At 38.1% G+C, this 26,819-nt stretch overlaps 1 protein-coding gene across 6 annotated transcripts in view; it reads left to right on the top strand.

Annotated features, from left to right (window-relative positions):
• LRGUK (leucine rich repeats and guanylate kinase domain containing) overlaps positions 1 to 26,819 on the top strand; it is a 59,534-nt gene that overhangs the window by 10,473 nt on the left and 22,242 nt on the right. For 5 of the 6 annotated variants that reach the window (XR_012042999.1, XR_012042982.1, XM_072864554.1 and 2 more), the window contains exons 7-16: positions 742 to 885; positions 3,128 to 3,208; positions 4,651 to 4,737; positions 6,809 to 6,915; positions 11,161 to 11,280; positions 14,032 to 14,128; positions 15,295 to 15,408; positions 21,446 to 21,647; positions 22,693 to 22,806; positions 26,248 to 26,405. Coding sequence is in view for 3 of the 6 variants with exons in the window: in XM_072864554.1 (XP_072720655.1) it covers positions 742 to 885; positions 3,128 to 3,208; positions 4,651 to 4,737; positions 6,809 to 6,915; positions 11,161 to 11,280; positions 14,032 to 14,128; positions 15,295 to 15,408; positions 21,446 to 21,647; positions 22,693 to 22,806; positions 26,248 to 26,405 (1,224 nt within the window). In the remaining 3 variants the exon portion in view is untranslated. The remainder of the gene's footprint in view (positions 1 to 741; positions 886 to 3,127; positions 3,209 to 4,650; positions 4,738 to 6,808; positions 6,916 to 11,160; positions 11,281 to 14,031; positions 14,129 to 15,294; positions 15,409 to 21,445; positions 21,648 to 22,692; positions 22,807 to 26,247; positions 26,406 to 26,819) is intronic. The other variant, XR_012043010.1, reaches the window with a different exon arrangement.

The raw sequence follows: 26,819 nt of genomic DNA, 5'->3' as shown, positions 1-26,819 counted from the left end.
CCATCTGGTGTCCAGTGATAAATTTAGGTCTTCTATCTTGTACCTTGTTTGGAAGGAATGTAAAACAATGATAGTTGGTTATGAGTTCTCAAAAGCTTGGGTCATTTCTTGTGTTAGAGTCTAGATGAATTTACAGTAAGGTGGGCTTGGGATTTTTTTTTTTAACATTTCTGTGCATGCTGTCACTGACAGTAAATAAAGTCTGCCTTCACTTAGTATGCATTAAGATGAACTTGTGTATCCTAGAGATATTTTTATAGACTGCCTGTAGTCCAAAGAAGACAGTGCTGTATTGTTCTACCATAATATTTTCATTATTTATTCTGTAATCATAAGTGTAAATATAACCATGATTACAGAGGGAAATTCTATGTATTTATGTATATATATTCTATAATTTTATGTGCATATCTATTTTCTAAATTTTGAGTTGGATAGTGACAAGAGTACCCTTTAGCCAGTACCAGCTTTAAAAGAACGCTAGAGCTCTTTTTATTGCTGTTGTCTCTCGCTGCTGTTCAAGGTGAGTTGAAGATAAGTTAGTCAGAAGAGAGTTCTTTTTTCCTTGAGCAGTATGGAAAGCTGTAATATATCATCTCAAGATGAAGATGAGGCTAATGCATAAAAGGCCTATTTGTAATAGGATTCTCAATAATAAAGTGAACTCTCTTCTTCCTCAGGAATGTTGTTTTCCATCTGTAAAACTTCATCAACAGTTTATATGCTTTCATTTCTTCTTAGAGCTCTAACCAGATTGAGAAGATAACTGGGTTGGACAGCTTGAAAACTCTACAGAAGCTGGACCTATCTAGCAATAAAATAACTAGTCTAGAAGGCTTGGAGGAACATGATCTATTAGAGACAATCAACCTAGAGGATAACCAGGTAGCGTACTTAATACTGATCTCAGCTTTTTCTAAGAATGGGGGTTTGTTTTTTGTTTTTTTTTTTTCTAAAATTCAATCCCTTTAAGGATTAATCAAAAAATCTTACAACACTGCAAGAAATGAATATTAGAAAACATGACATTTTTTCCTTTGGTGCTTCACTCCAATGCTGTTTCACGAGTTGATTGATAGTGTACTCCTCCAGCCTTATTTAATATCTATAGACGGGTTTATCTTTATGTAGGTATCACTTCTGTAGTATTTAGTGCTCACGTACATAAAGAACTAACAGTGCTCCCTTGAGTGGATAAGATAGGGATGAGTATGCAGCTTTTTCAGCTTGATTATTCTTGAGGATCTTTACTTACATCACAGCTTTTCTACTGCCAGGCCTCAGGAGGGTTTGCTAATATCTCTCAGCCCAATTTTATGACCACAGATTCTTCTGAGCTCTCAGCTGGAAACTTCCTGTAAGGCAGAACTGCATGTACTCTATTATAAAGTGGCTTTTGTTATGCAGCAGAATTTTCAAGGGAAGTACGATACAATCCAACTCATTTGTATTTGAATTTTGAAACTCAAGCCATATATACATAATACTTTTGATATTGAGCGTCCAGTGTCCTTAACTGAAAACACCGTCAATTCATGAATCATTTTGACATCAAAGACAGATCTGCATGTGAAAAAAAAATCTAAGAAAATAAGAAATAAAAGTATAAATCGGGAATTGAACATTTTCTGTCATTTTTTCCCCACTTGCAAGATACCTTTACAGGATTTAATTCAAGACACTATGAGTTCTTTTTCTCACACTGTGTTCAGGTTGACATTTAAAGGTACATCAATTGCACAAGACAGGAAACTAATAGTATGGTTGCTATTAGCATTAATAACACCACTTCCATTGCCTCATATAGTTTCCACTGTTCTTTATGGCATGCAAAAGCTATTAATTTTACCTCATCAAAATTTGCCTCTTTTAATGATGTTATTGAAGCTGTTTAATGAGTCACCATTTTTTGAACATTTCCTTCTGAAGAATAATTAAAAGAGAATTTTAATTAATTAACACAGAAAGATCCGAGTTACTTCAGCTCACTACCACCCAGAATGATCTTAAATGCTTGATTGTTCAAAAACAGGCACGATAGGTTTATCCGCAAATCATGTCTCTCATATACATGTTCAGTGATTTTTCAAATGTTGATGGTTGGCATTCTATCATTTATTTAGGGAATCCACCCAAGTGACGTTTAACTTGGTCAAAACTGTTCCATGGTGGGCTTCTTGTTGTCCCAAAATGAATATTGGATAGGCTATGGTGGACGTTTATGTTTTTAGACACTTTACATAAGCTGAGTTTAAGTTAGGGATAGAATTTGAAGTCTTCTAGGTTCAGTCTTTCAGCAGTGGAGGAAAAACAGGTATCCTTACAAGGCAATTCATTCCAGCCTACCATGGATCAGATGACCTCTGGAACTGCCTCTATCCACTGATTATAAAGTGAGGTTAAGCGACTGACTTGGACTAACTTAACAGATGGCTAAAATGAGACAATGTGAATTCCATTTGACCCATTTTGTTTTAATCGGAGCCTTACAACTGTTCACTCAGGGTCTAGCATGAGTGCCTCTAGTGTGACTTTGCTTTGGGCACACAAACTTTGATTAATCCCAGGTAACTTCTAATGCTTATCTGATGTGCCTGAGTGCAGCCAACCCAGGTTTCCTTTGTGGTTAGATGAGACCTTAAGTGGAATGCATCACCCTCTGGACACAGACAGCCAAGGACAACTATGCTGATGCTTTTCAGTCAAGTGCTGCGACTTAGGTAGGATGAACTTGAGCTGCAGTGAAAAGAAACTGTTCTTAGAAGGAGGTTTTTTTGCTAGTCAACTGAAGCGCAAATATAACTGCAGAATTGCCTCACTTAAGCACATCAGCCACATAAAAGCTAAATGCGTTAGGGCTTGACATTTGAAAGAACTGAGAAAATGCAGGTGGTTTGAAATTGCTGTCTGTATTATACTGCTTCTCCAGCTAACATCCAAGTTGTCTGCCTTTTGTGACTAGAAGTGCCTTATTGAATGCAGTTAACATGTATACCCATTTTGTGAGTATAATGATTTTTTTTTATGTCCAGATTTTAAGAGCAGGGATTAAAATACTTTTTTTTTCCTCATAATTATCATGGATTCTGTTGCTGCTGATTTACGCTCTGTTTCTGTCACTAATTAGATTGCTGAGCTGCGTGAACTTGAATGTATTAAAGATCTGCCTCTCCTCAGAGTTTTAAATCTTTTAAAAAATCCTGTACAGGTAAGAAAGAACTAAGGAGAAAGCTAAAAATAAGAACCTAGAACTGCTGTTTTGGATCACACCAGAATCCATTTAGCCTCAGTTTCTATCTCTGAGAGTGGTCAGGTCATTTCAGGGAATGAGTGCAAGAAATGATGAGTGATGGTTTCCCTGGCGTGGTTACCTACCTTTGTCTGGGAACTTTGTCTGAACCAAAGCTCCCTATGAATCACGATGTTTAATATCCATGTAGTAAATCCATGAATGTTATTAATTCCATTTGTGAATCCATTTCTGCGTTTGTACTCACAGTATGCCATGATTTTTGTTTGGGAAACGATCCCCTTTTTGTTTGCTTTGAAGGTCTGTACTCAATTGTTCCTGGGAAAAGCTCAGAGGAACTTAATAGTACCCCTTTTAAAATCATGTGTCTCTGGAATCTGTATCTTCTTTTCTTCTTTAGGATTTACTCAGTTCTCATTTATGGCTCCCATAATATTCCTCAATTAATGAATTAAACATCAATTTTATCAACAACAATGACATTTGCAAAATATCAGAAATTCTGACTTTGACTCTGCATTTGTAATTTGTCCTGAGTTATCAAAGATGATTCTGTCCTGACTTCTGTGATTTCTAAATTATATCTGAATTTTACAGTGATTTCCAGTGTCAGAGAGAAGAAAAATGTTAAGGGTTTAACTTCTGCTTTCTGTAATCACCAGTTTTGTATTGGCTTTCGTGAGAATGGTCTGTCATGGCACACCATGAAATTAGCATGAAAAAACATCCAAAATAGGCTGCCCCTGGTCCTCCGTAATCTGAAAGCCTTTTTCTGTTTAGATGTCCTTCCCCTAAGCAAAGTCTGATCCTATTCCTTTCAATTACTGTTTTAATAACTTATACAAGCAACAGTCATCTTAAGACAGCTGTCTGAATTTCAGTTGTTTTAACAGGGCCTTACTGGTTTTAGAACTAAGAAGCTTCAGGAACTTGTCAGTGTCAGCTTTTTAATTTGATTTTTAATGATTCTTTTTTATTGTCTCAGACTTAAAAGGATATATGATGACGAATTTATAATGCAAATTCTCTTTTAAAGTTGCTACAGTACTACTAAGGTTAGAAGTATTAATCATAGTTTAATGCATAATCTCAGTATAGATAATGCTTTTGTTTCTCCAACAGTCTTTCTTGGTGTTCTGGTGGGTTTGGTGGTGATTTTTAAATTCGCATCTTGACCTTTTGAACAATATATTGCAGACTTTTGAACAACTATTAGCTTTTGTTGCAGAAGCTAAGCTTGTGGTGGGGGGTCAGTTTGTACAGTGTATCGACATCCTTCAGGGTAAAAAGCTTTTTGTGTTGCAATGTATTAAGGCCAATTTAATTTCAACCGATTGAAATTAAATATTAGATTGATGAAGTTAAGTACTTTATGTCAAAGTGGAAACTTTGTCCTTCAGGAGCAAAAGGATTATTGGCTGTTGGTGATTTTCATGTTGCTCCAACTAACAGACCTGGATCTCAAGAAGATTTCAGTAAAAGAAAAGGTATGTAAACATCATATCATTCTGGATGATTTTCTATATATATATCTCTTTATATTCTAAATAAAGAATATAAAAAAACTGTGCATGCCAATGTAGCTTTGTAGTCATTTGGGTGTGACAAATCTCCCATGTTTCAGCCCCCAAGAGAGGCTACAAATTCAGAGACTTTTGCTTTTAAATCCAGATATATATCTACAGAACTTCTGGAGCAGTTATGGTATGTAAAAATGCAAAGCTTCCCTAAAAGCTTTGTTCAGTGAAGAAATGTACTTAGCAGCCATTGTTACTCAGCTAGTGAATCTAAACAGGCAACTACATTCATGAAATACTCCAAATTGGTAACCACTGTGCTACTTCTAAAATACCGTTGTTGGGTTTTTTTAGTGTCGTGTACAGCAAAGTGAACTCCGAAAGTTATACTGATGCTTGTTTCCTGTTCTGCTCCATACAGCTTTCACTGTAAAATCTTCTCCCCCCAGAAAACCTCGTCAGACTGCTTACAGTAACTTTCTATTGTAAGAGAAACCTTTCCCTCCTGTGCCGCTTTTACTGTAATTTGGTTGCTGCATGTAGTATTTTGGGCCCAAGCCATGCTAGAACTGTCAGGATTAACAGCTGCCAGTTGGGGTTGGATTTCAGGGAATTATCCTTTAAAAATGATCCTTACAAGAAATTCATCACTCCTAACTTTAGCCGCATAAATATTAGGGTTCTTGTTTAATGCCAGGCTCTCTCTGTCATGAACACAGAGAAGGGATGATACCAGAGTGTAATTTACCCCACCTACCCGAGATGTTGATCTTACTCTTTGTCTTATGTGGCAATCTATTTTCCTTCCAATAAAATTTTGAATATATTAAAGAAATTTTTCCTTCTCTGTGGACTGTAAAAGTAAGCCTGGATGACTGGTTTAGACTAGCACTTAACTTCTGGATGATTAAAGTTATCTCAGAAAATCCTCTCTGCAGGTTTTTTTAGGAGATCTACTCTAGCCTCATAAACTGTCTCATCAAACTGAATTCAGAGGCAGCAGCTCTTCTGTCTCACTGACACACAAAATGGATATACAGAAATGTTGTAGTTTAGACCAGAAGTGTAGTTTTGAAGTGAAACTCCCGGTTGCCCAACTTGCCATGCTTGCTTCTCATTGCAGAATAGTCTTACAGCATATGAACTAGACTTCTTTTGGACTAACCTTAACCAGATGATGTGCACCAGGATGCACCTAATGTGCTCCTAGCCACTAATTCAGACCAAAGGACCAAACTAGAGCTAGAGTAAAATGAGCTCCCTTCCCCTACTCCCCCCAAAATAGTGTGGACACTGGGTCCAGAGTACTGAATGTTTTGCTTTAAAGTTCCACTCCTGTTACACCATACTACTTGCTACTACAGGCATGGCTGTCATCAGAGCTCACGGCAGTATTTTGCAGCAGTGTTGGCTAGTTGATATTTGACGGTTTATGTGAAACGACTCAGTAATTCTTAACCTGTTTCTGAGTGGGTAGCATTAATAATACCAAAAAATATACAACTCATTAGTGGTCAGTACCCTCAATAGAGCTTTCAACAGAATGGATGGAGGGAATCCTTGGAGTCTGAGTGCTCTTCCTCCCAGGAAAGACAGAAATGCATTGTCAGGAAAAAATTGTACTTTGCTTACTTTGTTAATGCCCATTCTGTTCCTCTTCTGACAAATATATGAATGGCTTCAGTCCCTAAGGATTTTAGTTCGGCATCTTCCACCAGCACTGAGAGGATGCAAATTAATGGATAATTAAAACCTAAGCAAAATTACTTTGCATCTTATATGGCATTCTGTATGCTTTCCAGTAGGTTGAATATATTAAAGATAGTGCGCTACGTCTGGCTGCCTTCCATCCATCTATCAAATTGTGCTTAAATCCCCTGAAAAGATTTATGTAGTGGAGTGCTCACAGAGAACCCAAATACAAAGACTGACCCTCATAAATACGAAGCCATCATTATTCGTAGTGATCTGCGAAGCATATTGCAGCTGGAAACAATTACATCGTTGTTCTTGTTCTTTTGCCCCTAAACTGTGGAAACAGGTTGCTGCTGTGAATAAACATGATCCTCCTCCAGAAGTTGTTGCTGCTAAAGATCATATGGCTCATGTTATGTATAGCTTGCAGCAGCCCCAGAGAATCTTCGACAGGTAAGCTTACCTCCACTTCACATGAGCTCCTGAGGGTGGCACTCAAGTAAAGCAGAATATGTTGTCATATTTAGAGGGACATTTTTCTGTCCCTCTCCCACCTGTAAATTAATCTAATCAAGAAGAGACATTCCATAGTATTCTGGTAGAAGTCTGGAAATCAGGCACATCTTATTTGGTTGAACTTGATTATGAAATGAAGTTAGTCATTCACCTCTAAAGTCTGAGACAGATTGTCCACAGCTCCATTTCTTTTAAACAATCTGTTGAAACAGATGGCCATTTTCACCATAAATATAAGATATAAAATGTCTATCAATACCCAAAGGCAATTTAAAAATGTCTAGAAGGAGAAGAGAGCTGTAAAACATCTTCTTCCTGCTCTGCTTACTCCTTCTCTTCACAGTATTGGCATCTCATTTTTAGCAAAATGGCTTTATTTTGTGGCTTTAGGGCACATTTTTTATTCATAAGGTGAAATTTTCAAGTTTGTACTTAGGGAAGTCCAGCTACTTCTGCCTTTTGGAAGAGATGATGCTGACTGCCACTTAAAGCGCAGAAGGGAGAGGCAAATCAATGTTCTTTTTCCAACGTTGCCATCACCATGCCAGGCAACTTCTCTCAGTCTCGTTTCTCATCTAGAAAATGGAAATAGTCATACTTTGCTGCTCTGCAGATGTGTTATGGTGTTTGCTTGAGGAATGCTTGGAAAATGCTTTGACATACTACTGTGAAATATATGTGGTGTATAATCCCCAAATATATGTTGGCTACAGTGGGCACTGAGATCAACTTTTGTGCCCCACACCCTGTTTTAGCACCATTTTGGACATCTTAATTCATAGTGAGTAACCTGATTTAAGATCTGTGATTTAGTAACTCAGAAATTTATATTTTTAGAATATCTTTATTGCAAGTCCTGTGTTTTCTGGGATTGTCGATGAAAGACAGGAACCATCCCAGTGGTGATGATAGCTCTGAGAATTCTTAAAAGTCTATTAATAAAAAAACACCCAAAGATTTTTTTACTGTTTTGCAGGGTTGGAGATTTCTTAAAAAAAAAAAAAAAAAAAAAAAAAGGCACAATAGTTTTACCTAAAGACATGGATTTCTTCCAATGCAGATATAGGCTCTATTTAAATATTTGATTATTGGATCATGTATGTGTATCTTCATTGCTGGAAAGAAACAATTCTGTCTTCTGTCAGAGGTATTGCATACACAAACATATAAACATGCAGACCAGCATTTATGGTACTGACCAAAATTGTTAATGATGCTTTGAATGTTTGCCCGTGCTCGCCTGGAAAGCACACAACACAGTCATTAATGAAATCTTCCTAATGATGATGCGTTACAGTCTTCTACACTACAAAATGCTTATTGGAACCAGATTGGTATAGTTCATTTGCATCTATATTTTTAGATGAGATTATAATTAATTCTATTTTAGTAATATCTCTATTAAAAATAAAACCTGAAAACAAAGCAAAAAGTTACATTGTTGCATACTCTGCAGTCAGAGAACATTAGCGTTAAGTTTTTTATGCTATTCCCTCTCTGCGTGCCTTGTGATTCTATCTTTAATTACATGGTAACACACCACTGAACAATATTATGTGTATTTTTCCCCTACTATAAATGCATGTGGCATTTAAAGAGGTAGCTTGATCATAGTTATAACTACTACATGGGGAGCAGAAATTTAATAACAGAGGACTCTTCAGTCTATTGGGCAAGTACATGATGAGACTTGGTATCTGGCTATTGAGGATAAAGAGAGAAGAAATAGAGCATGATTATTTTTAACAATGAAGGTAATTAACCGTTGGAACAATTTTTCAAGGGTACCAAGAATTCTCCACAACTGGAATATTTTTAATTAAAATATGCTCTAATGGAACCTCAGCTATCAGGCTTGAAACAAGAACTAACGCGGGGAAATCCTGTTGCCAGTGTGATGAGGGGAGTCTGAGTAGATGATCGCAGTAGTCCCTTCTGGCCTTGAAATCTATTAATCTTGCACAGCATTGTATTACTGTACTCGCCAAAGACAAAGAAAGTTGAAAGATGCACATTAAATGAGCCAAGAACTCCTTACAAGTTGTAGGAAAACCAAAACTCATAGTTTATCTTTTGAGAACCAGTAAGTGGTGATGGAATGAAAGATAGTATTATGGAAACATTCTCCATGTTCTTCTGATGAAATAATAAATCCAAGGAATTTGAGGATATGAGGAATTTGAGCAATGGACATTTATTTAAGGGAATTTGAATTCCAAGTATAATCATATCAAGTAATGATATACTGTATCATTACTGGATATAACACTTCCTTGTAAAAGAAAAGATTACAGAGGAATCCTGCAATTTGCAAGCATGTAACAGGTTCTGTGCATGGAAAAGGAATATATTAAAACTATGTTGAACATAAAGGTTCTGTCTTCACAGACCTGCCTTGACATCATTATTCACCAAGGGCATGGCCTTGAGCAAGAATAAGAACCTTTGTGGTATGTCTTGATAAATTTTGAATCTCTAGTCGCTAAGCATGTTTCGTGGAATTCCCATCTTGGAAATGGTTCTTTTATAATAATGCACTTGTAGTATCCACAACTGTCACTAATACCTACTGGGATCATGTTGTCTTAAACGGGTCTTTTCCTTACCACAAATGTCGGGAAAGGGAAAGACAGTCTGAACAGCTTAAATAATCAAGAGAGGAGGAAGGTATTTCTTGAAGTGAACAGAATGTCACAACCTAACAGATTCAGATAAGGATTTTTAAAATGTATTTTTATCTTCTCCAGTATTTTTAATGTATTGTGCTAATAAGCTTATTGTGCTAATGTTGTCTAAAGTTTTGTAAATGTCACCAGTCGGCACAGTAAGTAAAAAATCCTTAAATCTCCCAAGGGTTCTGCTACTGTCTTGCTTTAAAATAGTCTAGTGGATGGAACACTGAACCAGGATCTGGGTTCATTTCACAGTTTAGTAACAGCACATATGTACAGACTCGAGTCAGTCTCTTAATTTATTAGGTGTATCTGTTTTTTCTTCTTGAGAATAGTACTCCACAGGAGAATTAGGAGACTGAATTGCATTATTATCTTAGTGCTTCTGAAGCATCAAGTCCCATTATATACATAGAATCTGGTAGAAAATAGAGCTGGTTTGCTGAACCTAAAATAGGGGTGAAGCCATTACTTTGAAATCTTTTTCCTCCATGCTTGTGTGGGATGGTTATCATTACTTCTTATAGACCTAGTTACTTGTAAGAGAAAAGGTAAAAGAAATATACTCTGTGTTCAGGAATTTGTGTTCACCTGTTTTTAATCACATTAAATGGAAGCTTAACACACATTGGTGGTTTTCTTCCACTTTAAAATTTAGATTTAGTTAAAGCTATTTATTAGTTAAAAATAAGTGGATCTGAAATTATTTCAACTATTTCTGACATATTATGAAGTGGCATAATGTTAAGATCTAGCTGAGATTTAAAAATGAGAGTCCAAAGTTGCATTCCATTTTTTAGCTTCTAAATAGATTGCTGGACACTCGAAAGTGCAGAAATGCTAGTCATTCTAGTAATTACAGCTGGAAGTGGAAATCTGAGGATCTAACCATCTGCTCAGCATGGAGAAAATGGAGGGCTTTGTATTTTTGCAGGACTTTGGGTTCTTTTATTGTAGTGTTATTTGTGTTCAGTGGAGTTTAAGGATCTTAGTGTTTTTCATTGTATTGAATTGAAGAGTGCTTTACAAATTTCCACCTTCATCTGGCAAGGCCATGGAAGTCAGCAAGATTACATGCAGGAGTGCGTAAAGGTTTGTAGGATTGAGTCCAGGTTCAGGCCAGGCTTATTATCCTGATGATTAAAATATTACCATCTCTGTGATAGACTTGGAAAACTCTTAAACAAATCCCAGCAACACCGTAACTGCAGAGGGAGCTTTAGAAAAGGCTATAAATTGGAAAAGATTATAGTAGACATAACATTATTCCTTTTGCAAAAGAGACCCAGGGGTCTTTAATGCAGTATTTTGTGCTATTTTTATGTTTAGAGCATATCAAACTGAGCACGCGCTTCTCCTGATTTTTGTCTACACTGAACAATGTGAATAGTGTGATAGACAGATGAGATTAGTTGAAGTGATGATAAAGTCTCTGCAGAAGCTTTATACAAAGTTGCTGAAGACTTCATTTGTAGATAATGTAATGGCTCCTTGTTTTCCTTTCTTGTAGCACTTTACCTAGTCTTGATGCTCCCTACCCCATGCTGGTATTAGTTGGCCCTCTAGCCTGTGGTAAGAGAGAGCTTACTCATAAGATCTGCAGACAGTTCAACAATTTCTTCAGATATGGGTAAGTTTCCTCCGTAAGTTTAAAAGAATACCAAGTGATCAAGGCTAGAATTGCTGCTGGTTTGTTTTTCTTTTTAAAGAAGTTAAAAGTTAAAGGCAACCAATAAATGTTCATTGCTATGCATTTTATCTCTTCCCAGGGCTTGATTGCCTGAAGTCATCAAATACTTCCTTAAAAGAAAAGCTATTTAAATTATCATGTTCTTTTCAAAGGTGAACAGCAAACAAACAAACAAAAATGTGTCATTTAGTGCTCCTTTTATTGATCTGTTCTATCTATGCTCACTAATGCCCCTCAACCTAAGCATCTGGTTAGATATGTATGCATTTCGCTTAATTTTTGTAATGTACCTACATAGAAACACATTAGCATGCATGTGCAGACTGCATCCAGAAGCTAGGAAAGGAAGCAAGTGCAATTGCTGGACCAGTTTATTATCCTGTGAGTAGTATTATCAAAGCAAATGGCACCTTTCAGACTTCACCACCTGCCGGGAGGACTAATTCTCCCTCTCTGAAAGGCCTGAATTATGATCCTTACCGCCTTGGGCTCCCTGTGTATTTAGTGGAGAGAAACTATCTTTTTCCAAGGGAGATTCAGCCTTTGTGAATCACTTCCCTGAGGTATCTACCTATTTTCAGTGCACAGTAGATAGGAAGGCTGGCTAAGTTAGATCACCACTATCTGTTGCCTAAAATTAGGTGGTGCAAGCTGTTCCTCTTGTCCACCCATTCCATTCTTCACAGTACCTAATTTTCACAGGTCCTATAGCACCCGCTATTCAGCACTGATCTGTATTCCTGTTATATTGTCTCTCCTCTGTTTTCTCATTTTCTTTATTACATGAATTTATCCATTCATTTTTAACCAGACTTTGGCTGTAGTTTCACATGTATAGCTTTTGCCCCAGTAGGACCTGGGTCTATATTTGTGCACTCTTAGGTGCTGAAGTGGTGAGTTGTAAGAAAGGGACCATGGGCACGTGCATGTGTGCGAATGATTCCTCAGAGTTCTTAGCATCGCAGGACCATGCTCTGCTTGTCGATCTGATGTCTTCTCTGCCTTCTCTAACGTACTACACCATGGTGAAGGAGCCTCTATGTATTTCTGCCTGCTCTCTGTTCAGATTATAGCCACTTGCTGGATGAGATCATTAAACTGGCAAGCTGAAAGGACATTTTAAGAAAAGATCTGTGAAGGTTATGTGACTGGAAAAATGACTTTTTGTCTTTCTTTAAAGCAACTACTATGTTTTGAAAGACGAGATTGGAAATTACAAACTAATTGAATACCAATTGAAATTTTCCAAGCACTATGTGTTTTTTTAAGAGCATTGTTTTTATACTGTGTATTTTATTTCCTAAAAGTTTTATGCATGAGGGGAAAGAAAAGGGAGAGAGACAGAATCTTAACAGAGCAGAAAATTGCAACCATAAAGCAAAGTTGTATTTTAATTATTCAGTGGAGATTTAAGCAATTTTATGGCTTACACTTTTAAATTTCAAACATTCCACTCATTAAAAATGTATTTCATGCAAGATACCCTGGCAGTTTGAATGTAAACATGGCCTTGCAATTAAAAACGGTTGTAATGTTTAAAAGTGTTTCAAAAAATAAAGTGAAATTGGACCCTCAAACCATTTGGCTAGTGCTCAGGAATGACCTTTAAAGCTGGATGCATTCATAATATCTTAAAGAAAATCAGGCCTTTGAAGTGAAATTTTAGAGTCCATGTGTAGCACACTGTTCTCATTTGCCACAGCTTGCTGATAAAAAAAAGTGGCACCCTCTAATGCCGTGATAGTTAAGACCTGTCAAGCTCTGCATTATAGACTAAACTTCTTAATAGTTTATAACTCAGCTACCTTGAATAAATGAACAGAAATGGCCTGGTAGGTGGTATACTAGTAGGTGGTATATTTTTTGCCGTATTTTCCAGGACAATCCAGCAGAAGTCAAAGAGTTAAAATTTTGCCGCTGTGACTCAATGCCAAAGCTGCACATCACACTTTTGTTCCTGTTATCCTGCAATGTCAAAATTAAAAACAAAATCAAAGCAGAAACAAGTAGCAAAATATAATTTCCTAAGATAGAACATGAGCCACTGCATATAATGTAAAATTGCTATGTGCATTGACTTAGCTGGGGTTTTTTGGGTTTGTTTGGGTTTTTTTTTATTTTTTTAGTGTTTCATCCTGGTAGTAAGCTCACATATCTGAGGTTTATCCTGTTGTCCTTATGCGGTGGCAGGCAATTACTTGTCCTGCCTTGTATCCCACTTATCTCCCTAGTTTCAGGATTATTTCTCCCCTTACTATTAGGGGTCTATTTAAAGATTGGTCTTTATATCTCTTTCTTAACCTCACAGTTCAGCCTAACTCCTAGTCTCCTTTTCCATATTTAGGATTCTACTTTATATCATCCACAAGCTGACATAACTGGAAAAAAATGGGTTTCATCATTTCTCTATAACAGGGTGCTGTGACAGCTTCAGTTCAGGCTGTCTTGGGTTGGGGGGGATTTATAGCCAAAATGTAATGTTACATTTAAACTTTTTTTTTGTATTTATGGGTTAATCTTTCAAATATGCGGCATTAGTGGTATGATTTGCACCTCTTTGTATTTCTCATATTTCTTCTCTTCTTAAAAATAAAATGATTTGTAGTATTCTCCCTTTCCCCCCCTCCTATTCCGTAGCTGCTCCCATGATTGAAAACAGGTTATTTCTTTATTATACCATATATCTTCCAGTCCCTGTCACACTACCAGGGCAGCTTACTTTGGTGAAGAAAACAGACTTGATTACTATTTCGTTTCTCAAGAAGCATTTGACAAAATGGTGAACACAGTAAGTACCTGACTAGTATCCTAGTAGGCCTATTTCCTACACCCAGAGTGAACTCAACTTTTCTGTCCGGGTCTGATTTTGGTTGGTTTGTTTTTTGGGTTTTTTTTTAATATGAAGTTTGTGTCTGCGTGTGTATGCTTATTCACTCACAGTTACGTGGCTTAAGTTCATACCCAGAGAAGTTGTATATTTATGCTGTCTTTTCTTCTGTATGCATATACAGAAACCAATAAATGGGCATAATGGTCAGTAGGAATCTTTAAACAGTCGTATAATGTAGAAATAACCCTATTTCCATATGCAAATATCTACTCTGTGTGTAGGAAAGAAAAACTCTTGAAATAGCTGCCATCTTTTTTTCTTTCTTTCTTTCTTTCTTTTTTTTTTTTCTTTTTTCAAAATCTTCCAGCAACCCTGCAGGGAATTCAGTCTTTTAAAGTTTAGCAAATTCGCCCTAAAGGCATTGTGTTTCTCTCTGAAGGCAGTGTGCCTCCAGCTACTGTTTCTGATGCCTTTTGCTGTCTGCCATAAAACTTTGGCTTGAAAACAGAGCTCGTTATTTGTACATACACAAACAGGGGAGCCAACACAGTCTTAAGCAACTGATCTGGTCCTTAATGATAACTCCCAGTAATCAAGTAGTTTAATTTTAGAAGAATATAATCTGCTTACGTCTCTCTAGACATACTACTGGGAACTGAAGTTTCAGTTATCAGGTTTTAACTTTGAAGTTTCTTGGCCAATTATACATTCTCCTTGCAGATTTGTTTCTGTCCTCTCTTTTCTTTGACATCTTCTATTTTATATGGCATGGCCACATGGTTTGATGTAATGTCAAAAGAAGGATGCCCCGTGCTTTAGATCTTGCTTTCTTTACTGTGTGAATGAATAACCAATGAAAGCTGTAACCTGTCAGCAGCTTGTTTTCAAGACACTGGTGTTTTATTATCCGTGAACAATGTAGAAGCCCATACCCTGCAGGACTGGCTATGTGCTCTTCCCTGCAAATTTTGTGCTCTCATTGGCCTCGTTATCATTGATGATTTAGGCAGAGAGAAACTGTTGGGAGAGAAAGCAGGGAAGTCCAGAGTGATTATGCTCCTTTAAGGAAGTTGTTTCCCTTAAAATATTTCCTTTGTCATTCTATTTGCTGTTTTGAATTTCAGGGGAAGTTTATAGCAACCTTTAAATACAGTCACTATTACTACGGACTTGGAAGAGACACGGTAGAATCAATTGCCAGAGAGGGTCTTGCAACCTGTGTTCACTTAGAAATAGAGGTAAGGATAAGTTATTGCCTAACCATTTTTGAATGAGTCATTCTGTGAGAACTGTCCTGGGGAGGAATTCATGCAGTTTGACTAAGGTTTGTTTCAGCTGCCTAGACATAGCCACTTAGTGACACAAGAGACATCCTATGGCCTTCTGCCCAGCCTACAGCTGCTGCTGCTACATTTGAACTAGTTGTGTGGGCTGCGTTACAGTCACTGGAAATATAGTTGTTTGGTCAGATGAACTGCATTTTTAACTCCACTGCCTGTATCAAGTAGCTCTCTATTGTCTATATGTAAACCACACCACTCCCTTTCTAGACACCCACATTTAGTCAGATGGATTGTTCTGCTGGCCTCTCAAATTTCCTGGCCTATTTTTTTCAATCTTCAGCAGCGGCCTCATCTCCTCACCATATCACCAGTACTTTCCATTACAGTATCCTCAGCTTTTCAACCATGTGCTTTCCACCCATCTGCAGCTTATTAGTGGGACTAGTCTAGAGCTGCACACCTACTGATCACCCCTAAAAGAATGTCATGCTTCTCCTTTGCTGATGAAGCAATGGAGGATGCATGCAGGCCTGAGGCAATATTTGGGGCAGAACTATTAAAAGTTGCAATCTCTTTGAGGGATTACTTTACCCTCTCTGAGATTTGTCAGGTACACGTGCACAGATGGCAGCATCTCAGAAGTCTTGCTACGTTAAGAAACTAGGTCACAAACAAAGTGTCAAAACCTATCTATTGGAATCCCAAAAGAATAACTTTTTTTAGCTAATTTTCTAATTATGTACTTCTCATTATCTTAGATCAAGATTTACTAGCTAGGGGTCGAGGTGACAAAAAGGAAAGGCATGCTACATTTCCTTCCAAGTTCTTTCTACAAAATAAGGTCCATTTATACAAACTTCCAAAATGAGAGGCTCTACAGAGTGCCCAAAATGTGATACTGAGTGTTGCTGGGTTTCACTGTGTTTGTAGAGCTCAGCTCTGCCTCTGGGGGATTACTACAAGTTAACAGACACTACTACACTCCATGATAGATGGGGAAAAAAATAATAGATATAAAAAAGAAATGTAGGAGACTGCAGTGCTAACTTAGGATCCTAAGTTGTGCATACAGAGTTAGGGGAATGACTAGGGAGACTTGAGCAAAAATTGATACTAAAGTTAATTAATTTTAGGATGATCGTTTTGTTTGTGAAACTGATGATCGAAAGACTAGTTTTCAGTTAAGAACCTTAGTGTTCATAAGGAGTTTTAGTCCCCTTTGGCCCAGATAAATCTGTGCACATTTACTGGCTTGCATATAAAGGTACAAATAACAGAATAGCAGCATGTCAGTGCTAAAAAATTAGTAGCTCCTTGCTCAAATGGTCCACAATTTAATGCTGCAATCCTGCTTTTAAGTGCCTGTTACTTGACTGATATTAAACAGCAATTTAATAACTTAATCTCTGTGTAATTCCATTTCCCCTTTTTCCTCAGTCTTGTGAGAACTGTGAATCACCCTCAGTCTCCGCTGATTGCAATAGGCAGAGTGTGTTTGCTGTCTTGCCAGACAGACCCTAAATTTACAAAGGAAGAAAAATAGGAGAAGATTAAACATGATGGAATGGGGTGCCTTTTAAAGCTGTCAATTCTTCACAAAGTAGAAGTATTATCAAATAATTTAGGAGAAAGAACTTAATGGAATGTCATGTTTATGCATAAGGAGGTTAGCCCAGCGACATAGGCAGTGACCGTAACTTTTACTGGGTATTACCGAAGCTACGGTTATGGACAGACAGCTAAGAAACTCCTTTGACACTGAAGTTTCAAGATCATGTAGTAATTATGCATAGTCTTGTATCACTGTGGACTCTGCTAGCAGATGAGAAACAATAATGGTGAGTTATGTATCTGAATAGAAGTTATTGAAGTCCATTATCTTCTGCGAGGCTCATAACAAAAGTGATTTAGCACTATTAAAAGAAATTTTAATTATGGTCTGTGGGCTGAGACTAAAAATTTAGAACTGTTCATTCCCTTTAATCTAGAGTATATCTTTCACTGATAAAGGAGACTGACACAAAATTTAAAAGTTAAATCTTGCTGAGTCTACACTTCCAGTTAGTGAAGCTGCTGCAATTCTGACACACAGTTATATGTTGGAGTAAGCATGTTTGCAGTGCTTTCCCTTTGCTTGCGTAGCCACCAATACCTGCAGAGCAATTGAAAAGAGCTGCACATTCCAACCAAGGGTGTAGTGGCAGAGTGGCTGATGTGTCTTATTATCCTTCCAGAAATATAAGTACACTTTGTCTCCTGCCAAAGACTACTCTCTATTGCATTTGTTGCTGGTTATCCAGTCATTCAGGCTGGGGAGTTAAAAGAAGTAGATATAATACTAGGCACATCTTTTCTATAACACCATGCTGAAAACTGAAACTAAAATTTGAGGTGCTTTAGCTATGTTAAATGAATGGACGTCTTCAACTCAGGTAGTCCTTTGATCTTTCTTGACCTCCTATGCAAATTCAGGAAACTCAAATCATACTCCTTTTTTTATTTTCCAAATATATCTTTGGTTTCAAACTGTCAACTCCTGTATTCTCCCATTCTTTATTTTAAGGTCGCTTTCCTTATACACTCTTTATTTCATATTAAACAGTCACTCATCCTGCGGTCTCTGTACAACAAATTTATTGGGCACACCAGGAGCTTTCTGTATCTCTTCCCTTTTTCTCCTCCCCGCTCATCCCAGACTATTGATGGGCTGCCTTCCTATTCCTACATAGTTCTGGGACATAGGGATCATTTGTTACATTATTTCTTGATCAGAAAGAGAACTCATTCATGGTGCAACTTCAGATGAGAAGGGTGTTACTAAGCTGGAATGTGGGTCTGCTTTCTGCTGGTTTTCCGATCTCTGAATAATTACAGGCCTAGTTGAAAGTAGGTGGTCACATAGCTGGATGCAAAGATTTCTGTGCCCCAAATTCTCCCCTTTAGTTTTCACCAAAAAGAATAGAATTTTCCCTAGAATCACTCCTTGAAATTTTTAGAATGGATCAAAGTACTGTTCCATACTGAGAACACTGCAACCAGGAAAAAAAAAATCTAGTAAATGTTCAGCCCGTTATTGGTTTTTGCATGATTTTGCTTGTATTTGACTATACTTTAGAATTATTCTGGAGAACCCCAGCTTTAAGGATGTGATGGTCAGTTCTGATGAAGTAATGAACAGTGCTCAGATTTGACATATTAGTCCCTCTCTGTTCCTACCCACTTTAGTGAAGAAGGTGCATCATGCCTCAATGAAAATGAAGTAAGCTTCCCTACATTTACTCCAGTGCAATAATGTGCATGGTCTGACTTAACTTTGGATAATTTGTTCATCACCAGACACTACAATGGTTGTTGGCCTGTTTTGGTTTTTTCCACAATGATCATTAAACACTCATATATATAAAAGTAAAGCCAATAATTTATTGTTAGTATGATGGAAATTTTAACTGTCTAATTTAAGAATCATCATTAGTCTAGGTCTAATTATTACAGAAAAAGGAAGAATAATAATGCATTTAGAGTACTTCTATACCGAAAAATTCCCAACAATAATAATACTACTACAATTAAAATTGTAACACATGGCTGCTTGGTTTCTATCTGTTTTGCTGGTGTTATGCTCACCCTTTCACTGCTCCTTCGGGTTCTAAGGTCAGTGGCTTCCCTCTGGTGTTGTTGTTGGGGAGGGATGTTACAGCAAGTTGTCAACTTTTGAGCCCTTTGCTGGGGGGATATTCATGTTGATAGTTTCTTCTTTCTCCTCCCAGGATCCTCTTGGGGTCATTTGTATATGTTTGCTAACACATATTTACACTTTTCTCTTTCTTTGTTAGTCTGCAGCTCCAGGTTACATATGAATTCACAGAAACATAGAATAATTTAGGTTGGAAAAGACCTTTAAGATCATCAAGTCCAACTGCAGACCTAACCCTGCCAAGTCCACCACTACACCATGTCCCTAAGCGCCGTGTCTGCATGTCTTTTAAACATCTTCAGGGATGGTGACTCCACCACTTCCCTGGGCAGCCTGTTCCAATGCTTGACAACCCTTTCGGTGAAGTAAAATTTCCTAATATCCAGTCTAAACCTCCCCTGGCACAACCTGAGGCCATTTCCTCTCGTCCTATGGCTTGTTACTTGGGAGAAGAGACCGACCTCCACCTCTCTACACCCTCCTTTCAGGCAGTTGTAGAGAGCGATAAGGCCTCCCCTCAGCCTCCTTTTCTCCAGACTAAACAACCCCGGTTCCCTCAGCCGCTCCCCATCAGCCTTGTGCTCCAGACCCTTCCCCAGCTTCGTTGCCCTTCTCTGGACACGCTCCAGCCCCTCAATGTCTTTCTTGGAGTGAGGGGCCCAAAACTGAACACAGGATTCGAGGCGCGGCCTCACCAGTGCCGAATACAGGGGGACGATCACTGCCCTAGTCCTGCTGGCCACACTATTTCTGATAGAAGAATTCATTATATATGGTGCCCTTTATATATTTTACATACTATTTCTTCTTGTTGCCGCTAAAACCAGCTTTGTCCAGCTCCTGGCCTTCGTTTATTAACTGACCATTATTGAGATGCTTATAGTTGTGAGGTGTCTAGTGTCAAGACTGTGCCCCATCTCCCATGCCTGTAGTCCTCTACGTTGTGTCCTGTGTTTCTTCTTCTCAAGGTCTGCTGTCATGCCAGGTCTGTATTTATCTTCATTACGTTATTAAGTTGAGTCATAAACATCTCATTCTACCTGGAACAACTGCTTGTTACTGCTATCCATATAAAACTCTGGTTGCACCACACAAAGATAAACAAAAGTAAAACAATTAGATACAGACACCTGATCAACAAGAGAAATTGCTGTCACAGCTGAATGAAGTAAAACAAAGTTATAGCCCAGTCAAGAAAAGTTCAGAGTGAGCAGGACAAGCCTCAGTCCTCAGGTTTGGAAAACTCAGTCCAAATCTTACGGCAATGGCAATACCATATTGCAGGGCTACATCATTACAATATTCTGTTTTATATGTAGATAGAGTGAGAGGGAGAGAGAAAAGATTCTTCCAAGTATGAGTTGGTGCAAAGGAGAGCTATTGGAAATTCAGGATTGGTACCGTTACCTGCATCATTTAATAAGACCTTGTCTTTAAGTCCTAGCATGCAGACAGGTCTCCTTTTTCAGATCTAGCTGAAATGATTGTAGGTGTTTGCAGTCCTCAGCTGTTAATTAGTGCCAACCAAAGCCATTGTCCTTACAGCAGAGTTGATGCAAGGCACGTGTAAATGTTTCCCAGTCTGCTATACTAAAAGTCCTATTCAAGATAGTTTATTGCTGATAAAAATGGTTCAAGTTGAGACGGCTGACTACAGTGTGACAGATGAAGAATGTGCACGCTGTATCTCTGCTGAGGAGTTGTGGTTATATCCAGTTTTGGGAGGAGGTAACATTGCAAGCTGCTCCAGCAAAATAAATATGCCTGTATCTCGATGAAGTTGCACACTTTCTCTTAGAAAAATATACCAACTGAGGAGAAAATTGTCAGTTTGTTCATAGTGGAAAGCTAAGGGCCAAGGTGGTGATGCAGATAGCTTGTGCTGTGTGTCAGTACAATAGTGTGTGTCAGTGATACGCACATTTAGAATAACTAGGTCCTGATGGAATAGAAAGGATGGAAAAGAAGGAAACCCATTAACTGGTGGTTATGAGAAGTATGATGCTTCAAATCACTGTGGAATTTGACTAAAAGGATTCTTTCAAAAGTGTGTTTGGAATAAAGTTATACTATTCTTACAACGCTTTCCACATGTAGCTTTAGGGCACTTCACCTTGAACTCGCCGATTTTGTAAAGTTGGATGCTAGACCTTGAGACCTGTAGATTGGATACAGGTTTCCAGTACTGCTTTCACGGTAGTTTGTGATAAATACAGAGTTGTCCTAAACTCAGCTACAAGTTCAACAGGCACTCAGTTTCAGGAGCAAAACGTTGCATTTCTCTGCTTAATTTTAAAGGGTGTGCGTAGCTTGAAAAATACCTACTTTAAACCCAGATATATCCTGTTAGTACCAATGAACAAAGAAAAATATGAGGGACATCTGCGGAGGAAAGGATTATTCAGCAGGCCAGAGATTGAAGAGGCAGTCTCCAGAGTGGACATGTACATCAAAATAAGTCAGGATTTTCCAGAATACTTTGATGCAGTAGTCAACACAGGTAAGTTAATCTCTTTCATACTATAAATCTGACTTTTAATGTCACACCAATAGATGGACTGAAACTGCTATGCAAACAAAGCCACTAGTAAATATTAAAGTAAGGATGACAAATGGTTTGATGTTCAGCATAACAGTTGAAACTATCCCTTAATTGATTTTCCCAGTTAATTCTCGTCCCAGGAATCCAAAAGCTCTGGAGATCTGTCAGGACTGCATTACTCTGCTATGTCCAAGTTGTGCTTTAAGCCCATCTAGAAAGCGAACCAACTATTGAACTCAGCAGCACACTTGTTAACTGTTGTCTCCTGTGAGAATATTAAACTGATCTGTGCTAATTGTCTGTTGGTTTCTGGGCAGAGTTCGGAGGTGCTTTTGATCTAAGAGACCTAATTATCTCTGGGCAGGATAGGCTTTTTTCAAGTGTTGAAATGACAGCTGATGTGCAGTCTGGCAACGTCTCACTGTAAAGAAGAGGCTGCTGCAAAGCTTTTCCCTGTAGGACTCTTCTGCTTAGTAACTTGCTCAAGTGCCCCAGCCTGAAACAAGGAATGTGAGGGTAGTAGATATTTCATTAAAACAAATGTTTGCTTCTTGGTATATAGGAATTGAGGATAGCAGGTGGTAGAGAAGAATCCTTTTCTAGTTCGTTCTGTGCCTGTCCTTTTGTGGAGGTGATTTTTGTGGTTCACCACAGTGATGGTGAAAAATATCATTGTGATATGAAATGTTGTATTTGTGGTTATTGTCAAGGGCATATGGAGCTTACAATTTAAATATAGTATTAAAGAAATAAAACACAGTAAACCAAATTGCAGAAGGAGAATATTTAGGTGAGTGCAGAAACTGAGATGAATTTCAGATTATTTTCTTGAATGTGCTGTTTCTGAAGCTGAAGATTTTTCTCCCAAAGACATGAGCTGAATGAGTTAAGAATGCATTTCTGCGTCAAACTTCTGTGATTTGTAACTTCGTACTGATGAAAGCTTTGTTTTTTCATTATGTATCCTTTCTCACCACCATGAAATGCATATCCCTTTCTGCAGATGAATTGGATGAGGCATTCACAGAGCTGAGTTTCCTCGTAAAGGCATACCTGGGTTTGGAGCAACCTGCAGTTTTTGATAGCATTCAGGACTTGAGTAGTAAAGCAGCAGCAGGTACTGTGCCTGGGCACATGCTACTACTGTTTTTATCAGTAGAGTATTCCTACTTATTTGTTACAAGAATTGAAGTCTGGGAATGATGCAATCTGTGAGACTGCTTGTCTCTGAAAACTCCGCGTGCTGCTCTGTAACGGGTCTCCTGGGCTGATTCCTCCCTGGGATCTGAATCTTTAATGGAGATCTTTCCAGGTACTTTACATCACTGTGTGCCCTGAGGCAATAACATGCAGACAGTGAGTTGCCTGATTCTTCTGAGGATGCTTTTGGGCTAAGGATCTCCCATTCATTCCAGATGAATCACAAGAGAGATAATGTGTCCGTGGCTGAGAGCTTTGTGCCTATCAAACTGTTGACCAACAAGAAAATGGCTTGGCACTGAGACCTTACTTTACTCTCTTTCCCAGGATAGCCAGAAGCACGAAGAGGTATATGGAAACCAGGACAGTAAGATGAGTGAAGGCAACCTATAAATTCACTCCAAGTGCTTTTGGGGCTACCCACTGCAGGGTAAACCCAAATGATTGGTACTGTGTTTAACAGAAGCCTTTTAGCCCTTGAATGACTAAGGCCTCATGATCACTTCCAGCTAATCCAAGTGCATGCTGCTGCAAAAAGTGGTCATGCCCGACTTACCTCTCCTGCCAGTGCATTTCTAGTCTGCTCGTTGCACTTATTCTTCTGATTGTGCAGTCATTTGTAATCTGGATCAGGGAACGGTTCCATCCAAAAACCAACCTAGGAAAAAACCCACCAACTTTCAGACAGATCGATTCCTTGATCAAACTCATCATGCAGCTATAGAATTGGCTCAAGGAGGAAAGGGCAGGGAAGAAAAGCTTCATGTCGTCCTTTCTTCCTTCACAGGCAGCTTACACTTGTCAGAGGCAGCATAACTAAGATTAGCTTAACACATTGCGAGAACTCAGCTGTAATGCCTGAATTTATTCCAGACAGGGCAGGTTACCAGCTGGGATAAAAGCAGATGATGATCTCTAAAATACTGGAGAAAAGGAAATAGGAAGCAGACATTATGGTAGTAAGGTCTTGCACATGGACTAACATGTGCAAGAACATGGACTAACAAGAAGCTTATTTATGTGAACTCTTCCTGCTAACTCCAAGAGCCTCCATGGTTTATGGCTGTCTTAGATCCAGTGCAACAGAAGGGTTAATGAGTTTCCGAAGTAACACAGAGCCAATATTCATGACCTTCTGTGTGGCTCAGGAGGCTGCAAATAAAAGTAGCTGAAGGGAGGGCAAAAATGTCTGAAATGTTAATGAAGGATAGTGTAAAATTCATCAGTTCATCATTTCAAGTAATTTTGTATCCTGAAAGAATTAATAAATACTGATTTCCCAGTGGACAAGAAAAAAGCTTCTACACATATTGTGGCATCTCAGTGCTGCAGCAGTGGGGACCTTTCTGAAGAATCTTATTTAATCTTAAACTGTGTAGATTTTATTTTCATTTCCAGAGCTTCCATGCTTGGTTGAAGTGAGAAAGAAGAGTTCCTTGCCTTATTTACTATAATATTGTTACTTATTTGTCTTAAAAACACTGGAGATGTTTTGTCCTGAGAGGCAACAAAACCCACCAAACCCTAACTAGATTATCAGGAAAGAAGAAAAAGGGAGAGGATTAAAGATAAAAGATTTTTATATAATCATGGTATTTTTGAGGATATATACGTATGTATCTGAAGTTCCTTTAAAGGACTTGGTATTCCTCAGCAGTTCTGAGTTCTTCCAGTAGTGACTTGTCGCTAGTTACAGAAACTTCATTAATAGTACTAGGTTTTGGTAATTCTGCTGTCCATAAAGTAACTTTTAAATTTACTATGCACCATTACATTCATTTAGAGCTTCATTTATAGGTGTTTAAATAAATTTAACTATCCTATTTCTAGAGATCAGCTCTTCTTATGGACTGTGTGAAATAATTTATTTTAAAAAACTTGCCCCGAGGTTGTCTTTAATATGGACATTTTTAGTAAGATAGTAGTAGAGGGAAGATTGGTTGTGTGAGATTATGATAGGTTGTTAATTCTTTTTTTAATGAAGTGCTGTGCAAGATCTTTTGCTCCTGTATAGAGTAAAAATACTGGGAGAAAATAGATAAGTTCTTCTTTTTAAAAACTTTTTATAGCAGAAGTATAATACATTTCAGAGCTGATAATGCTTTGTACTTGCATTAGCAGCTTTCATCCACGGAACTCAGTACTTTACAACTATTAATTATATCTCACAGCAGTCCTGTGGAGTATGTGTTACTATTTGTATTCTACAAATGAGGAAAGGGACATTTATGTCAAAGACTGATTATTTGTGATGGCGGGCACCAGAAATCCCACTGAAGTTTTGGCAGTGTGAAGCTCTGCACCTCTGAAGGTTAGGCTCTATACTTACTCAGTGTCGAAGTGAGTAGTTTACTGTGCCTGAAACAGAACCCACCAATCTCGAGTCTCATCTCCTCTGTTCTTAACACCAGATCTTCTGGCAGCTACAAACCAGCAGTATATAATGGCTACGCTGAGAGTCATCTGATGACTGTTGAAACTTTTTTATAAAGGAATATACTAAGAAAACTAACCATATTTAGTATGCATGTATGAACATGCATATGGATGGGATGTCGCTTTGCCTTTCATCCACCTCCTTTGTATGTGACTTCTTAGGTCGTGAGCTCTTGTGCTTTGATATGACACACAACACAATTAAACTTTTCTTACGATTGGATTTCTGCAAAGACTGCCATGTACCAATATTTATAAGAATTTTTCTGTGACTCAATTTCATATTTATATACCATTTTATAGACAGGATAAATCCCAGTTTACAGATTTTTCAAATCTGAAAACAATGTTTTTGGAAAAAGCAAGTTAGTTGTGTCTTCAGCTGTCTGGCTTACAGTCATGTTTGATTCCTTGCAGTACAGCAGTGGTGCAAGTCTTTGGATTTCTGTTCACAGAAATTCAGATAAATAACAGAAGAAAAGGTGCCCTGCTCCAACTCCCCATCACATTCTCAGAGCTCTGAGAAGGTTAAAACGTCTCAGTAGGTAGACTGTAATTAGCTTAGAGGTCGTAACAGGGGTGCATATCAGAGCATCCATAACAAAATGAGCTCATTTACACACGGCTAAGCAGGTCTTCCTAGTCCATTGAGGTAGGGGTGGGTTTTTTTAGATTTTTCATAACTTTCATTTGCCTAACTATTCAGGGGGGATAAATATCTGTGAAGTACTTGGAAGGTTTAAAAGCTTTTTGGGAGCTGCGTAGTTTATATCCTGTATAACTTTCACAGTTATCTTTCGCGAATCCAGAATTGTGCCAAAAGCCGGCTGATGATAGTTGCAAATTACTAGTTTCTTTCTGCTTGCTGTAAGCAAAGTGGTGTTCAGAATATTTTTGTTGAGAAGTCTCTTTTCCATACTAGGTTCAAGAATACGGCTCTTACAAGAGCAAAGATTGTCACCTGGTGGAGTAATTACTGGAACTACTCGGTCTTCATCTGTCAATGAGTTCTTGGACTCTTCTGCCAAAAACTATCCAGGAGGCATCTCGGACAAACTTGCTGCACAACTGGGCTTTGTGGTAAGCAGCATCTACTCTAACCTTAGACAGAAATGATAAGTTGTATGCAAAAAACACATGTTAGTCAGGCCTTTCTTTCTCCAGAGAAAATTGACACCTGCTCTCTGGCCATCTTTCATTTCAACAATATTTAACCTGTTCCCCAGAGTTAAAGGCAGATTGATGAGAATGAGGCAGATAAACTCAGATGAGAGGACAAGCTGTTGTTCCTCCTCAATTTTACACCAGAATAAATCTGTTGATCATAACTGATTTCATCCAATTGTGTACTGGTGTAAGGGAGCTGAATAACATCTCTCAGTTCTACAACAAGATATGAAACTGTCCTATTCAGAGGAAATAGTTAGATGCAGTTAATAGAACAATGAAGGTTACTTATGAACGCCATCCTGTGGCAGTGGAAAAACTCTTTCA

Source organism: Ciconia boyciana, chromosome 1, assembly GCF_034638445.1.
Source record: "Ciconia boyciana chromosome 1, ASM3463844v1, whole genome shotgun sequence".
Taxonomy (NCBI): Eukaryota; Metazoa; Chordata; class Aves; order Ciconiiformes; family Ciconiidae; genus Ciconia; species Ciconia boyciana.
Note: the sequence above shows the minus strand (reverse complement) of the source record. Positions and strands in the feature narration are given on the sequence as shown.